The following is a 17,555-nucleotide window of genomic DNA, read 5'->3' on the forward strand; positions in this document are numbered from 1 at the left end:
AAACCTAAAATAATGTGGTGACAAATTTCAACTTGGAAAATTTTCCCATATTTTTGGAACGTGTTCAATCTTGAATACTGATTAATATCCCAGACACCACAATGGTTATTGAAAGTTACATTGTAGACTACTGAATTCCAAGAAAGAAACTTCGAGAAATTGATTTTTAAAAAACAATTCAATCCAACACTTTTCAATAAAACAGTGAAAGGCAAGTGCAGAAATTGTTCTGAACACTATATCATAATATTCATATGCAATAGTACCACTGCTAATTTTCTTTTCAAAGGAGCAGATGGGAATTGTGATTGCGAACTTCCAGACCCTTTGTAACTAGCAGGGCTTGGCTTCCTTTTTGGGTCAGTAGTTTTCAGATCATTATCTGTCTTATGTAAGTAGAAGAGGAAAAGAACTAGAGGAAAAATAAAAATCAGGATGTTATTTAAAGGGAAATGGGTGAGCCACATTTTCCTATACAATACTGAGAGAATGTAAAGATGCATCTGTATCTAAGTATTTCCAAATGGGGTTATTCTACAGGGATTTCCAATAATTTTTATTCTACCTTTCACCTCTCCACTGAATTCTCTCATGAACAATTCTTATACTGATAAAGATATCATGGAGTGCCATATGCAACAGGGCATATAAGCACTATATTAGTCAACAACTGAATTCACACATATGTACCACATACTGTAAACATATTTACATTTTCGTATAGAAATCTCAGAGTAGCACACTCCTTTATTTTAAAACCTCAAAATCATCCTCAGGCTAAAATACATGATATTCTATTCCCTTTTAGTTTATCCAGGGTATTACAATCCAATTTTAAATTCATAAGTGGTATCCCTAAGGTCATTCAAACCTAAATTCATATTTATATGGTCTTTTCATTATAACTATATCAACTCTGCATGCCTCTTCATTACCAAACATCTATGATTGTCTAATATATAAGAAATAGATAACTATGATGCAGGCAGCCATCTGACTGAATTCAGAGGTTTTGCATAGTAGACCTGCAATTTCATATGCAATCATCTTTTTTTTTTTTTGTATTGTGTTATGGAAATGCTTATTTTGTTCTGTGAATCGAAAATAAAATAAATCTGTAATAAATAAATAAATAAAATAGGGCAAAAAAAAATCATAACCAACAATCTCTTCAATTCATGGCAATGCAAGCAAGAGAAAAGCTATCATTTCGTTAACAGGCCCTTCCCCCCAAAAAAGATGTAATATTTAAGACCAGTGGTCTGACACAGAGAAGAATATTCTATGTCTTTGAGAGCAAATCAAAAGTTAAAAATCCTGGCTGCTACATTCAGTTTTGATCAGAATTTTCCATGTCAACTGACAATTCAACTTGTATAATTTGTTATGTTCAGTCGATCAGGAAAAAAGGGTATCTCTGCCCTCTGGGATATTTAAATTCAAAGAATGCTCCTGAAAAAAAAAAAAAAAGTCCTTAAATGAGAACTGCCACATATTACGAAATCAAATTTTTTTAAAAAGTTTACTTGAAAACTTGAGGGTCATTGGATCATATATTTAAAGTTGTCAAGGAATTTAACAATCCTCTCAAATAATTCCATCAATTTACAAATGGGCTAAAATGAGGCCCAGATAGTTTAAATGAATCACCTCATGTCCTACCAGCAAGTAGTACTAGGAAATCAAACCTAGACTGCTGGCTGCAAATTTACCCCCTCCCCACCTTTTTTTTAATTATTGTGTCACCTCTTTTTGATATAATCTCTTTTACTTCAGAAAATATCAAAATATCTAATATAACATATAGTCTTATTCAACAATACTCTTATCAGATGTTCTCTATATGGAAATCTCCATTAAAGTTAGAACATAAGTGATGCTCATGATGATGCCTTTCCTTCTGAATCAAATAAGAAGGAAAATTGTATTTATTATAGATTTGATCGTAATCAAACAATCAGAACAAAATTACAAAGAATTTATTTTGTGGCTATGTATCACACAACACAAGAAAAAACATGGACAGTCTCTTGGGAACTCTCAGCTTTTAAGGAGGTGAAGGTATAGTTGGGATATAAAACCAAAACACATGAAACTATTAGATAGAAATGATAATAAGAATAGGAATTATTAAGTAATAAGAATTGTTAAGATAATAGGAATAAGATAGGAAAGCATATAAATTACTATAAATTAGGTGATGTGGAAGATAAATGATTAAGTTCAAAGGAGATATAAAAAGGTTTTCCCAGTTTATTGCTTCCCTTCTAATCTTGTCTGCATTAGTTTTGTTTGTACAAAACCTTTTTAATTTAATTTAATCAAAGTTATCTATTTTGTGATCAATAATGATCTCTAGTTCTTCTTTGGTCACAAATTCCTTCCTCCTCCACAGGTCTAAAAGGTAAACTATCCTATGTTCTTCTAATTTATTTACAATATCATTCTTTATGTCTACATCATGAATCCATTTCGATTTTATCTTGGTATACAGTGTTAGGTCTGAGTCAATGCCTAGTTTCTGCCATACTAGTTTCCAATTTTCCCAGCAGTTTTGTCAAATAGTGAGTTCTTATCCCAAAAGCTGGGGCCTTTGGGTTCGTCATTGACTATTTTGTCCCATGAACCTAACCCGTTCCACTGATCAACAAGTCTATTTCTTAGCCAATACGAAATGGTTTTGGTGACTGCTGTTTTAAAATATAGTTTTAGATCTGGTACAGTTAGGCCACCTTTTGTGGCATTTTTTTCATTAATTCCCTTGAAATTCTTGACCTTTTGTTCTTCCAGATGAATTTTGTTGTTATTTTTTCTAGGTCATTAAAATAGTTTCTTGGGGAAATAGCTTCTTTCTCGGGGTTTTTTTTTTCCTCTTCCTTCTTGATCCGATTTTTCTTGTGCAGCAAGATAATTATATAAATATGTATACATATATTGGATTTAACATATATTGTAACATATTTAACATGTTAACATATATTTTAACATAATTAACATCTAGGGGATGGGGTGGGGGAAGGAAGGGAAAATTTGGAACAGAAGGTTTTGTAAGGGTCAATGTTGTAAAATTACCCACGCATAGGTTTTGTAAATAAAAAGCTTTAATTTAAAAAAAAAAAAAAGATCAAAGGAGACGAAATTAATGGGAGTAGTATTTAGAGACATGGAATAGGGAGGGTATTCCAGGCCCTAGACCTAGGGAACCAACATGAGTGATGGCGGGTCTCACTAGGATGATAAAGAACATAGCATAAATGAGAGTGTTTATTTTTAAGGGCTCTGGTCTTTTTTCAATCCTAGCTCAGAAGTTCTCCAGACTAAGGAGCTCGGTCTCTAGGATTTCAAGAATGCTGCCCCAGGGTTTTCTCCAGCTAAATAATACCCTGAAAACTGTCTCTCACTTTCTTTAGCCTCTAGAGCATTCTCCAACTCTGAGGAACCTGAAATAAAATCCCTCTACCTGCTAGTGCCTTCTACAGACTGGCCACCTGTTTTCCTTCTAAGATCCCATTAGGTACACCATGAATACTTGCTCTTTCTCAAGAGAGGGCCCTGTACAGTTCAATCAAGTTCCTTTCTCACTAGACTTATGTCCAACCATTAATACTTTACCTGGACGTATTCCTGAAGGGTTAGCATACTTTGACCCTCCTCAAATTCTTGCTTTTCATGATTCTTAAGCCCTGCTTACCAAGATGCAAACTTCCATAGCTCATCCCTAACTGACTATCCCCTTACCTATCCACCTTGCCCTCTCCAATGTTCTACTTTAAATCTTCTCAATTCCTTTGCTGTGCCTTCTCTGAAACTCCTGATGCATAATTTAAAATGTTTGTTTCATCTTAAAACTCTGTTTCTCACTCTGTCCTGCAGTACTAACCTTTCTCCAGATAAAACTGCTTGCTTTATGAAGCAGCCATTCTAGATTTGCTCTCACTTTCACTCATAATAATCCCTTCCACCCTAAAAAACTCATTTTCCATAGTGGATGACCTTGAATACTCTTCAATTCCTGTTTGTCCTTCCATCCTCTTCAATAAGAAACCCACTCTCCACCAACTCTTGCCCCCATACTAAGGGACTTCACAACATCAATAATGATGTAACTTCAAATACTCTAAATTTCCATTTCAAGACCCTTCCTGAACCAATCCACCTGCATCATTTTCTACTCTCAGATCACTCACCTTCTGGTTCTATCACTGATTCAGACCCTGGATTCCTCCAAACATCTGCTTCTTTGTTCTTATTCAAGTGCTGCTGCATGCTTGGAGAAAATGCACCAGAGAAAATCACAAACCACTACAAATACATACACTATCTTATCTTACTAAACTGGAGAACTCCAGAAGCAGGATTGAAAGAAGCCAGAGCCTTTGAACTCCCTCATTTATGATCCCTTATGGTTACCTTATAGGAGATCCTATAAGGAACTCATGATGGTTCCTTAGGTCTAGGGCATATAGCATGGGAATTATTCTTTCCTAATGAATTAGCCACTAAAGGAGTAGAAAATTCATTAGGAAAGAATGATTTCCATGCACTTGCATCATTTATTGAGAACTTCATATTATAACTAACTAAAAAAAATTGAGGTCATTCAATGAAAAAGTTCCCTTCTTTCCTCCTCAAATACACTTTTTGCAAGAGACCTTTCCTGTACCCTTAATTTCCAGTGCCTGAGATTACCTAATTTACTTTACAAAGTACATTATGTATATATGTAGTTGTTTGTTGACTTTCCCAGGAGAAAGAGATTTCTTTGAGGACAAAGTGTATTTTTACCTTATTCTATATCTATAGTATGCACATCAATAAAATTCTTTATCAATAAGAATACTTGACTGATCCTAGCACTCAATTCCTTAATAAGAGAATTAATTAGTAATACATATATATGTATTGTATGTATACATATATATATGTATATATATATTTACTAATTCTTTTAAAATAAGCTATACATATATTTCATCATCAATTTCAATGTCATCATCATCATTAGTATCAAAGTATCAATAAAATTCTTTATCAATAAGAATACTTGACTGATCCTAGCACTCAATTCCTTAATAAGAGAATTAATTTATAAATGTTCTGAAAAATATAAAAAACTTCCCCCCCCCTTTCTCTTTTTTTTTTTGTGTGCATTACTTTATCTGTTAATTAGAAAAGTTGTGAAGAATTTTTCTTGTTCCCCTTTTATCCCTTCCTACTATAAGATATTTTTTTCACACAAATCCTCATATAACTAGATAAATGACAATCTTAAAGCATACCTTATGAGCAAGATAGGTTGTTTCCATTAAAAGTCCAACCAGATTAATTTAAAGTCTACAGTAATGAGAACTAACTCAAGTCCTATTCATCCCTCATTAAACATACATATCAGTCTTTCCTTGAACTATATTTTTTCCTCTCCTAAATTGATACCTTAATTTAATAATTAAGCGTATTTGCAGAGATAATGTGTATATATTTTTACAGCATCTAGCATCTGTTTAATAGATGAAAATTTAATTCATCACAGTTGAATTAGCCCCAATCATGAATACAATAGCAAGCAGCTTGAGGCCAAGGTAGATACAAAAGCTTCCTGACCCCTTAGAGTTCAGGGCTCAGTCTATTTCCTTTTCTATTTTAAGTAAATTGGAGTTCTTTGACCTATCCCTAAAATTAAAATAAAAAAAAAAATCACTTCTAAAATTAAAACAAAAAAAAAAATCACCTCAAGTAAAAGTAGTTGGCTGAAGAAGCTGGTTCTATCTTGCTAAATATTCTGTCAGCTCAGCTGCTTTAATTATTTTGACAATTTAGTTAAGACTGCAGGGGATTAATTGATGTTTTGAAAGATACAGGCCTTCATGGATATGGGCAGATCACAACCTCTCTACATTTCCTCATCATGAACTATCCTTTTTCATATTTTCTTATAACATGATATATTTCTTATTGGTGTTTTTCCATAAAGAGAAACAAGTGAGGCATTCTGAAGCTATCCTGCCTCTACTACATATTGTGTGACCTGGGGATGTCATAAAATGTCTCAATTCTCCTGACAACTCTCTAAAACTATAGGTTGAAGAGAGGATGCCCATCTCTATTTATAAAAATCAATTTTTTCCCCAGGAAATAACCTACACCAATGAAATCCTATGACCAGGCCCTATATCCTCAATGGAGACTGGAAAACTTTCTTTAATGGATAGAGACCCTACTACATACAGGTTCTTTTTCTTTTTGTCATACATATCCCCACTGATGTTAATTATGCTACTTCTTCCACGCAAGTTGCCATTCGTTATATGAAACACTTGTCAACATGAAATCTTGTACAACACTTTGCACCTTGTAGGGAATTTAAAAATTTGAGGGACATGAATGGACAAATAAGCATTATATATACACATATATACCCTGCTACATTTATATATTTGCCCACTGCTCTTTAGCTTTTTTCTCTAATATTAATTCTTCCAAACTCATGCTTCAAAGACACAGTAGCATCCATGACAAAACAAGAAACTTCTAATTAGATACTAATTTAAAACCACTGAGAAAATTAAACCCCTTCAAGATATATAGAAATATTTATGAAACCCCTGAAACCATCCTCTGCCTTAATAAAACCACATTTGAAATTATGGTTTAAAAAGGGACAGTATGGTGTCTTGGATAGATAGTTAACCTTGGAACTGGGAAGTCCTGCCTTTGACATATTAGGAAAATTATGTAACCTCTCAATACTCTAGGCAAATCTAAGATATTAGATTGCAAAGAAAATACAAAACTGCATTGGTAAAGGTTTCCTCAACAAGGGAGCTCTCTACTTTAGTGAAATACCAGGGCCAGACCTTATTCTCTATTTTACAATTGAAAACTTAGGTTGAAAACTATACTCCCTCATTTTGATGAAAATTAGGAAAATGAGAAAAACAACTCTGTCGACCCACCCATTTTTAATGAGTAAAGGTGGAGGGTTGGAGTTTCTGCCAGAGCCACACAGTTTACCCAACGTCTTCAGAAGAATACTTAATATGTAAAAAGCACATAGGTGTTCTTCGTGTAATTTTAGCCAACTAGTTCAGCTATTTCATTAACAGCTGGATCCCAAGTCTCTGAAGTTTAAGATGATATTAAATGTGTTTTATTTATTCTTCTTATTTCTTAAATATGTGTATCACAATCCCTTCACAAAAAGAACTTAGTGTTCTGGATTTGCAAAATTAAAATGGTTTCTAGAGAATCCATTTTACTGAGATATAAAAACATACACTCTAAGGCCAGGCATGTTCAGTGAACCTGGAGATAACCTTTGCCTTCCACAAAGGCCTCAACAGGAAAAATATGTCAACATTTAGTATAATTTGTAGTAGTCTGTTTTGACTATGCAAATATAACACAAACCTTGCCAAATTTACTGGCAAATGACTGTACTTTTTGAGCTTTTCACTTGTTTTCTTTTTGCTATGTGCTGTTATTTTGTGAGGTAGTTGGTTTTAAAAACATCCCAGTTCATATTTGTGCCACTAGAAAGAGTTCTCTGACATAACTTTCCCATTAACAGTGAATCATGTTCTGAAAGATTTTTTTCCCTACCCGAGGAAGGAGATAAACTTCTTTAAATACTTCAATTCTATATCAAGGCAAAATAATATTGTGTTCTTTTTTTTTTTTTAATTAAACATCCTAATCCCTAGTTCATTAAAAAATATGCTTCTAAAATTGCTTAAAACCCATTAAGGACTCTGTATGTCACATCTGAACTTAAAAGTAGCATTTCCCAGATTTTTTCTATGAATTTAGAGGGGGGGGATTTAGCAAGACATTTAATCTATCCACCTCCATGTGATTTTACAGATGAGAAAATTGTGCCTCACAGGCAAGTGCTCAAGATGACACAAGTAGGTGAGGGACAGAGAGAAAGGAGGATTTAAACCCAGGTTCACTCCAAAGTCAGTGATCTTTCTACACTGCTACTTCATTTTATTTATTCATAATTCTATTTTGCCATACTAATAAAATTAGCAAAGCCATCCCCATGAGCTGCCGTTTTCTTTTTATCACGGCTAAAAGTCTTAAAAAGGGAACAAAAAAAATCCAACACCAAACATGAAATTGGTAGAAAGAGGTTAAATTAAATGGCAATAAATGTTTCTGTATTCTGACCAATTGTTCCTAAAGACCAATCACATGATTTAAAAGGATAGGAAAAATAAAACCAGTTACCTGGAAGTCATCATAAGGAAAAAGCAGCATTTCACGTAAACCATCATTCAGGATTTGAGTCTTCTTCTGGACAATAACATTTTCATAGTCAAGTGGCTCAATTAGCTTTGGTTTTGCCTAGAAAAGAAACAAAATAGAACAGCTTGCTTAAGCACCTGGAGTTTCTTAAATAAGAACAATTCATTAAATTGTGCAAAATATACAATCTGCACATTATTCTTTTGAGAGGAAAATAAATTCCTAAAAACCCCATAATTCTTTGTTTGCATGCATAATCCATGAGTAGGAAAACATTAGAATGAATAGTAGATACTCATATTTTAAAAGGAAAATATATAATCTTTGTGTGTGTGTGTGTGTGTGTGAAAATGAAAAGTTTATTATGGCAATTTCAGGACCAGATCAATGCTGCCAGAAATTACAGAAAGCTTATCTCTAAGGAATCCAGACAATAATTAATTCAGATGATACAAAGAAATGATAGAAAATGTACAACACATTACTATACACTACAAAAATTTAGTAACTATTGACTCCCAGGAAAGATTATCACTAGTGACCAGAATGATTAACTAGTAGCTTGCTATCTTTCATGAAATGACAGATGACAAATCCCTATCAATTCTATCTGTACATCTTTTTCCCCCCTTTTATTTATTCAAATGTCTATAATCCTAGTTCATGCCTTCATTGACTCCCCTCTCCCTCTTTGCTTCTCCTTCATGCCTCTCCTTCATGAAGCTGGCAAATTCTAATTACAGATTTGAATGTTTTAGATGACAGACATACTTAGAGACTGAATATTGAAGATGTTATATATCTCACCCTAGTTCCAGAAAATATATAATCTAAAGAGAACTTGAATCTTGATGATATTCATTCATGTTTTACATATACCATAAACTTAAAAGTAAAAAAAAAGAGAGATCAGAAGCACAAACATAAATATATTTTATTTATTTAACTTCTGAATCAGTCCTCTTTTCTGCCATTAATCTCTATTTCCATTATTATTTCCACCATACTATAGACCCTATCTTGTTAAACTGTGGTTGGCAACCTCACAAAGGGTCTTGTAATTGAAGGTGGGGATTGCAAAAATATGATTTATTATCAGTAAATACCTAGAGTCATGTAAAAATTTCTCAGGCAAAAAGATGTCCTGCTGTAGACCCTCACAGCCATCCTCTTGAACTGATAAATTCCTATTCTTATTATCCTCCTTCTAAACTTCTAAACTATCTTTCATATAGTCATTAAATTTCAAAACAAGTGAAAGATCATATTAAGGTAGAAGAAGACTGAAAAGGTACAAAAATTCCAGGTTATGAAGTTGTTCAAAGCCTTCCACAACCTAACCCCCATACCTTTTCAGCTCTCTCTCTCATTCTTTCCATTTGTACAGGAGAAGCAATATAAAGGATGTCATCGGGAAAAATAAATGGATTAGTTATGTAACCAGAGCTAGGGAGAATATATGCACAGGCTGAGGTGTTTCACTGGTTCCCAAGTAATGTCAAGAAAATGACAGAAAGACTTCCTTGCAAGAGGGCAAACCTCCCTAAGCAGATCTGCACATGAAACAGAGTTGAACAGGGCAGCCAGATAAGGGTAAATTATGATCTTCCCCTTATAAAGAGAACTGGAAACAATAAATCATAGATCAATGGGAAGGAGCATTGAAGAATATTTGCTTACTTCCCCACTACTACTCTACTTCAATTTTAGTCAAGCTAATTTTGCCAGAACGGACTTGAAGGACTTCCCACTTCTGTGTCCTTCTTCCTTCCACCATTTTTATTTATTTTTCTTATTTTTCCTCTTTTTCAAATCCTAGTTCAAAATGTAATCTCAGTGGATTGCAATTGACTGAGAATCAAGAAATATGGGTTAAAATCTTTTCCTCTGACCTGCTTTGACAATGATTCTGTGACCATGAGCAAGTCACTTATATTCTCTGAACCCCCATTTTCTCACCTGTAAAATGGAGATAATACATTCCCAACAGATAAATGGCCAAAGCCAAAGAAAGGGGTCTGTTCTTTAGGAGCTCAAAGTCAGTCTAATGGGGGAAACAATATGAAAATAACTATGTACATACAAGTTATAAACGGGATATTATTGGAAATAATGAACAAAGAAGGTACTAGAATTAAGAGAGATCAGGAAAGGTTTCCTATAGAAAGCAGGGTTTTGGCTGAGATCTTAAGGAAGACCAGAGGGTCAAGAGATATTGATGGGAGGAAAGCATGCCAGGCATGGAATTAGAGCTATAATTCCTTTTTTGCATTTATTCCCTCAAGTTTTTCAAGAAAATATCTCTCATCAAGCCTGTGCAATTTGCTATCACAATCTAAACAGTCAAAGAGATCCAGCACACAGAGCTAAGGAACAGAAAATCCAGCCCTTACTTAGCAAAGGAATAAGGGAAGGGAAGGGGAGAGAACTTGAATACAGAACTGCCTGACAGCTAATTCCCATCTGAAAATGACCAAAAAACAAAAAAAGACCAGACTGTGTACATGTATGTTAAAATCAAAAAATTGTGATTGGTACAAAGGCAATCACTCACTTTATGACTGAATCATAATATCTTTAATAGGAACTAGCAGCATGAGAAAAGTGTTTTTTGAGTCCAGGAAAGTGTCAGTTATTAAAAACTGCCAGTTGCTAGAAAAGCTACAGCACATACAGGGGGGAAGAGGATGCCAAGTAGTTATACTGGTAGCAGCTGTCAAATGTTGGGTATAAAACTGCTCCACAGGACTCTTGGATCCCCTTAAGTATAAAAGCTTCTTATTTATAAAGTTAGTCTGTCACATAATTTTTAAAATTTGGGATACTGCTCATTAAATTTCTGCTTGTAAGGAATATCTAAACTGTTTTCATCATTAAAAATGTATGGGATGTTTTGGAAAGTTTCCCAATATATTAATAAGAAATACTTCTTTATCAAGTAAAATTATTGATCAGCTACATTGAGAAAATACTGGAGGGAATATGAGACATTAAAAAAAATTTAGCTGATGAGTAATATCTATCACGTAAGATATCAACTAAAAATGTCAGTTATGAAATGACCATGGGATTAAAGATCTAGAGATTGACGTCTACCTATCTAACTTTTATTGAGAAAGGAAAAAGAGGCAGGTGGTTAAAATCAGATAATTAATAATAGTTTTGGTATTGTTGAATTGTTTCAATTATTGAAGGTCCCTTTATTCAAAAATCCCTTTGGAGTTTTGGCAAAGATACTGAAGTGATCTGCCATTTGCCCAAGATTATAAAGTAACTGGAGGAGGCCAGATTTGAATTCTGGTTTTCCTGACTCCAGGGCTGGCACTATCCACTAAGCAGCCTAATTGCTAGCATTTATATAGTTTTTGATGTTTTTACAAATAAAATCCTGATAACAGCAGTGTGTACGATGACATTGTCCAAAGGTTAAGGAATATTTTTTATTTGTATTTTGTAATTTGTATTGTATTGTAATTTTGTATTTGTAAATTGTATTTGTATTGAATTTCAAGCCTAAGTAGAAATACTCATCCAAATTGTCATTATTCTCTGGATAGAAACTCAGTAAAGAAAAGACTATGATCTTGATGGCCAAAATCTGGACGACAAAACTTCTGTACCCCTCCCTACATTAAAGGGAAAAAGCTTACCTATAAATCTTATCTGAACTCCTGATTAGATCAACAAGATTTCCAAAAATGTCTACACAAAATCTCAAATCCTTTCCTTAGGGATTTGCGGGGATTTTTTGATTTGATGCTAGGTTCATTGCACTACACTAAACTTGGTACATATTGTGTCTATAGATAAGTAGAATGGTTATATATATATATATATATATATAGAGAGAGAGAGAGAGAGAGAGAGAGAGAGAGAGAAGAGAGAGAGAGAGAGAGAGAGAGAGCGCTATATAAGTTCTTTAAATTCTTTCCTTTTGCACAAAACATTATGTAGTAGGCATTTAATAATTTTTTTTTTTTATTAAGTCACAATCACAGGCTATTTATTGAGTGAGCTACATATGGGTAATTATATTTAGAGTCATAGAAAACTGTTGTCTTTGTTCAAATCCCAGGTCTATTCCTTAACTAGCTAAGCATTCTTGGGCAAATTGCTCAGTTTTTCTTATCTGTAAAATGAGAGAGCTGGGGTACATAATCTGTAAAGTCCTTTCCAAATAAAAGCCTTACAATCTTTTTTGGCTGGAAATCCTATGATCCTATGTCCTTCAGTCTCTAAGAACACCTAGGAGACAATTGGTCAAAGAAAAAACAAGAGACCAAACATATAGGAAACAACATAATTAAAATGGGAAGACAGTAAAATTCAGGGACTTCCAGTAAAGATAATTTTAATGGTGGCAGGGTGGTAGCAAAAGCAATAGATCTAAAACCAGAAAACCTGGATTTGAATTCTGCACTACTTGTTTAAGGGAAAGAATTATGGATTTGAAGTCAGAGAATCTCTCATGCTTACTACCTGAATTATGGATTTGAAGTCAGAGAATCTCTCATGCTTACTACCTATGTATTATCTTTATGATTTGGAGTAAATCACTCAGATTTGGGGGGCCCCAATCTTCTCATTTGTAAGATGACCACTGTGGTTTTTTCATGTCTAAACCTATGGATTATCCAAATCAAGTGGTCTCAGATAAACTATATCACTACTCTACTCCTCAGTTTGTTCATTTGTTAAAATAAGGGAATTGATCTCAATCATCACTTTTCTATGACCTGTTATTCTTGCATTAGGAAAAGAATTACGTGTGTCTCTCTCTCTCTCTCTCTCTCTCTCTCTCTCTCTCTATATATATATATATATATATATATATATACACATACACACACACATATTCATATGTATATATGTATAATAAGTCTCCTTAGCACAAAATGATAAAACTGCTTTTTTTCCCCACTCAGTTTAATCAATCATGTATTATTAAATACTTACGAAATGCTAAATACTGGGATTATAAAGATAAGAGTTGTAAATAGGGCAAAGGATAAATAAAATATCACTACTACACAATCAATCAATAAACATTTATTAAACTCCTACTATGTGCCAGTCATTATGTTAAATGTTGGGAATAGAAAAATAAAAAGTTTATAAACAGGACAAAGAAAGGAGAAGTAAAATATTGCTACTACACATCAATTGTAAAAACATTTATTAAGTTACTACTATGTGCCAGTCACCATTAAGTCCTGGAATTACGAAGATAAAAAGTTTGTAAATGAGGCCTTCTCATTTTAATTATTTTGTTTCCTTATTTTTGGTCTCTTATTTTTCTTTACCAGTTGTCTCTTAGGTTATAAGTTCTTAGAGACTGAAGGACAGAGGATCATAAGATTTCCAGCCCAAAAAATTTTATTAGTACATATCAATCAATAAACATTTACTCAGCACCTACTATGTGACAAAAGGCAGTCCTGCCCTCATCAGAGTAGATAAGAAATCCTTAAAAGAGATAAAATAAGGGCTAACAAGCCAAAAAAAAAAAAAAAAAAAAAAAAAAGGAGAATAGCCAAGAGTTATGAAGAGTTAAACCCAGGAAATGATGACGATAGATGATACTGGTATTTCACTTTAAGGTTTCAAAAGGCTCTACCTATATCATCTCATCTGATCTTCACAATAACCCTGGAAGAAAAATATATCAGACATTATTATTCTCATTTTTCACATGAGACAGTCACTGGGGCTTCTGAAGGTTAAGTCATTTGCCCGTGATCACACAGCCCGTAACTGTTGGGGACAGACTGTGAATTAAGACTCCTCCTGATGAGTTCTGACATTCTTTCCCACTCCAACCTACTTGCCAAGCCTGTGGACAGAAGATATTCAGTATTCCAAGGTGGTCTGAGAGAGAAATTAGTAGCAAAGGGTCAAGGACCTGGCTTTGAAGAAGTGCCTCCATCACATTCTGAAGATAAAATGAATGTGATCAAAGGGACAGATGAGAAGGATGGTTTTGAGCCTTGATAAAAGGAACACCGAAGCTTAAGTGAGGAACACCCTTCATTGAAGGTCAAATATTTACACACAGACACAAACACAATCCAACCCACCAGACCCACCCCTCAAACCACCACTTCCTGAGAATTAGGAAAAAAAAAAAAAAAAAAGGACCAAGAATACACTGAACGCTCAGTGCCCCGAGCACACTAGAGCTTTTACAGTCACCCAAAGGGGATGATTCTAAAATGTCCTGCCAATTAATTACTCTTTTATAATCTTTGACTTCCTTCCAACTTTCATTTATTTCCCCTTTCAAATCTATTTGCTGCTTTTTTGGTCGGGCTACATGATATTCATGAGTATAAAATGACCAGATGCTAAGTGAAATCAATTTCCAAGGTAACATAAATCTGGGAAAACTACAGATTTTCAGACATCGCCAGACTCAGGCTAAGTCCGACACACTCAATTGTTTGACCATTTTGGCTGTGTGTGAAAAGTCAAGTGACAGGTAACATCTATAATTTACTCATTTCCTTAAACAAAGTTCCTCAGATTTAACCATTCAGCTGACTACCCATAAATCTTCTCCATTTGGCTGGCTTATCACCTTCTCTTACTTCCCTCCTTTTCCCACCCTCAGCAAGGCACAATTAGGCTGAAAATGCGAATGTTGTTTTTTTCAACTTAATTCAATTCAAACCAATCATTAAGCACCTATTGCAAGCAAGGCACTTTAAAATAAATTTAATTTTTTTAATTGAAAAAATGTCCAACATCAAGGCAAAAATAAAACTATCATTCCCCATAAAGTCCTTTTATTGTGGAAGAGGAAAGGAGAATGACATTTTTATCTCTAAACAGAAAGAAGCTTACATATAAAATGGATTTTTGCTTTAAAACATAAGAAGGAATAAATCATATTGAACCACAGATTTCATTGGATCCTCCCATGGAACTACAATTCAAATAGCTTTTCAAACTGGTAATAAACCTCACTATTTCAAAATATAAATCGTTTTCATTTCACATGGAAACAATAGGAGTTAGAATTACCACTGAGCTAATTAATATCCAAACTGTGGTCATATAAAAAGAGAGCTTCTTTGTTGTTATTGTCCATCCTTTATTTTTGAAGAGGACCAATGATATTATGAGATGATGTCTTGACTTTTGAGTGAATTGGATTTAAATGAGGCAGAGTTGCACAAAGTTATCAGCTCACTCTGTCTTTCAGAGTCAACAGTCTATTGGCAGGACAAAAGTGATGGCCTGGGATGCAATGGATGACCTTGGCATCTTCAGTGTTTGACCAAACCCTAGCACTCCACTTCAGCCACATTCATGGCCCTTGGAATTAATGGAGAAAAGATAATTTCTGAAAGTAGTTATAGATCAGGAATAGGGAGCACTTGCAAATTGTCTTTGCTAAATTGAAAAAGGAGGTAAAGGGAAAGCTGGATCAAGTCTTATAATTCCTATTTGTAAGCAACCTTTTTTAAAAGGTTAAATAAAAAGGACGGTAGCCACAAATAAAAAAAATAACATTTTTTTTTAGCTTTTGAATTTTTAAGAGAAAAAAGGAGGAAATACTCAATATAAACCACTAGCCTGGATTTAGAAGCAGTCTTGAAAATCTCTTTTCCTGGACACCAAACCACAACAAGTCAGGGATTTTTGAGAATGTTTCAAAGAATGCAAAATGAACACCAAACTCTCTAGACAACTAAATATATTTCACTTTGAGATATAAAAAGTTCTATTGTGTGGAGAACAGACTAGCCCTAAGAATGACACAGCTTTGAGGAGTTGGTTTTTTAAATCAAATTAAATTGTTTTTCAATTAACAAGTATTTATTTTCTCCTTCCCATTTCACCTCTCAATCAAGTAGGGGAAAAAAGAAAGAAAAGAAAAAATCTTTTTATCATAAACATTAATAATATAAATAATAAAATAAGCTAACCAAATTCTCACATTGGGCAACATGACTTTTTTTTATTATAAATATGAATATGTAGAATCAGTTTTTAAACAATACCACAAAGACTTCCAATAAATTTAGTCACTGAGAGGCAGTGTGTAATGATCAATAAAGGGTCAGCTTTTTAGGCCTGGGTTAAAATCCTACTCTCTGATCCATACTAGTTTAGAAGACTTTATTTATCTTCTCCTTACCCCAGAAAACTCTTTAGGACAATAAAGTTATAAAGGTATCGCTGATTTAAGTCTACAGAGAGTTTACAAGCCAGGAATTCCTTACACAGATGAAATCCCAGGGCCTGGCAAGTTTGGGAAGAGGAGATTAAGAATCAGAGTACCAAATCAGGAATCAGGAAGGTCTGAGTTAAAATGGGACCTCAGTTATTAGCTGTGTGACTCTGGGCAAGTCACATAAATCTGTTTGTCTCAGTTTTTTCATCATAAAATAAGCTAGAGAAAGAAATGCCAAAAAAACCTCCAGGATCTTTACCAAGAAAATCCCAAATGGGGTCACAAAAAATTGGATACAACTGAAAAACAATGGAATAACAACAATCAATAAGCATTTGTCAATTGCCTAATATGTGCCAGGTATCTATGTTCTGAAAAAAAAAATACAAAAACAAGATGTGATCTCTATCCTCAGGAAACATTCATTTTACTGAGGTGATACATGTTCATAAATGAGTAAATATTACATACATATATTATATATGTATTAAAATACGAAATAATTTTGGGAGAGAACAACAAAGAAGGAAAGGAAAGCCTTAATAAAAGAGTTTGATCAAATGGAAAATAAAATTGTTTGAGAGGTACAAAGTTTTATGAGAATCCATGAAAAAGAGAAATCTCTTTTGGCTGAGGGATCTGGATTACACAGAAAATAGGATATTGGAATTGTGACCTGAAGAATGCAGGAAGGATTTTAACCTTAGAAATTTGGATAGGGATAAAAATTTTCAGCCCCAAGAAGTAGCAGGAGCAACAATTATTAAGCACCTATTATGTGTGAAGCACCCAGAAAACTTTACAAATATTATTTTATTTTATCCTCAACAATTCTGGAAGGTAGATGCTCTTATAATTCCCATTTTACAGTTGAGGAATAGAAGTTAACTGAGTCACCCAAGTTCAGGAGTAATAAGTGTATTTGAATTTGAATTCAGGTCTTGCAGATTCCTGAGCCAGGACTCTATCCACTGTGCCTCTTACCTGATTCAGACACTCTACAGAAAAGAACTCTTGAAGGAGGTAGCATCTACCTTGACTTTGAAGGGAACCAGAGGGTTCCAGGACATTGAAGTCAAGAGCCAGAACATTTCAGGAATGGGGACAATCTGTGCATTAATACAAAGGT

At 33.9% G+C, this 17,555-nt stretch overlaps 1 protein-coding gene across 30 annotated transcripts in view; it reads right to left on the reverse strand.

Annotated features, from left to right (window-relative positions):
• Positions 1-17,555, reverse strand: part of DOCK9 (dedicator of cytokinesis 9) — a 335,360-nt gene that overhangs the window by 173,412 nt on the left and 144,393 nt on the right. For all 30 annotated transcript variants that reach the window (XM_031958604.1, XM_031958617.1, XM_031958588.1 and 27 more), the window contains exon 2: positions 8,230-8,346. In XM_031958604.1, coding sequence (XP_031814464.1) covers positions 8,230-8,346 — 117 coding nt within the window. The remainder of the gene's footprint in view (positions 1-8,229; positions 8,347-17,555) is intronic.

The sequence above is a fragment of the Sarcophilus harrisii genome, chromosome 3 (genome assembly GCF_902635505.1).
Source record: "Sarcophilus harrisii chromosome 3, mSarHar1.11, whole genome shotgun sequence".
Taxonomy (NCBI): domain Eukaryota; kingdom Metazoa; phylum Chordata; class Mammalia; order Dasyuromorphia; family Dasyuridae; genus Sarcophilus; species Sarcophilus harrisii.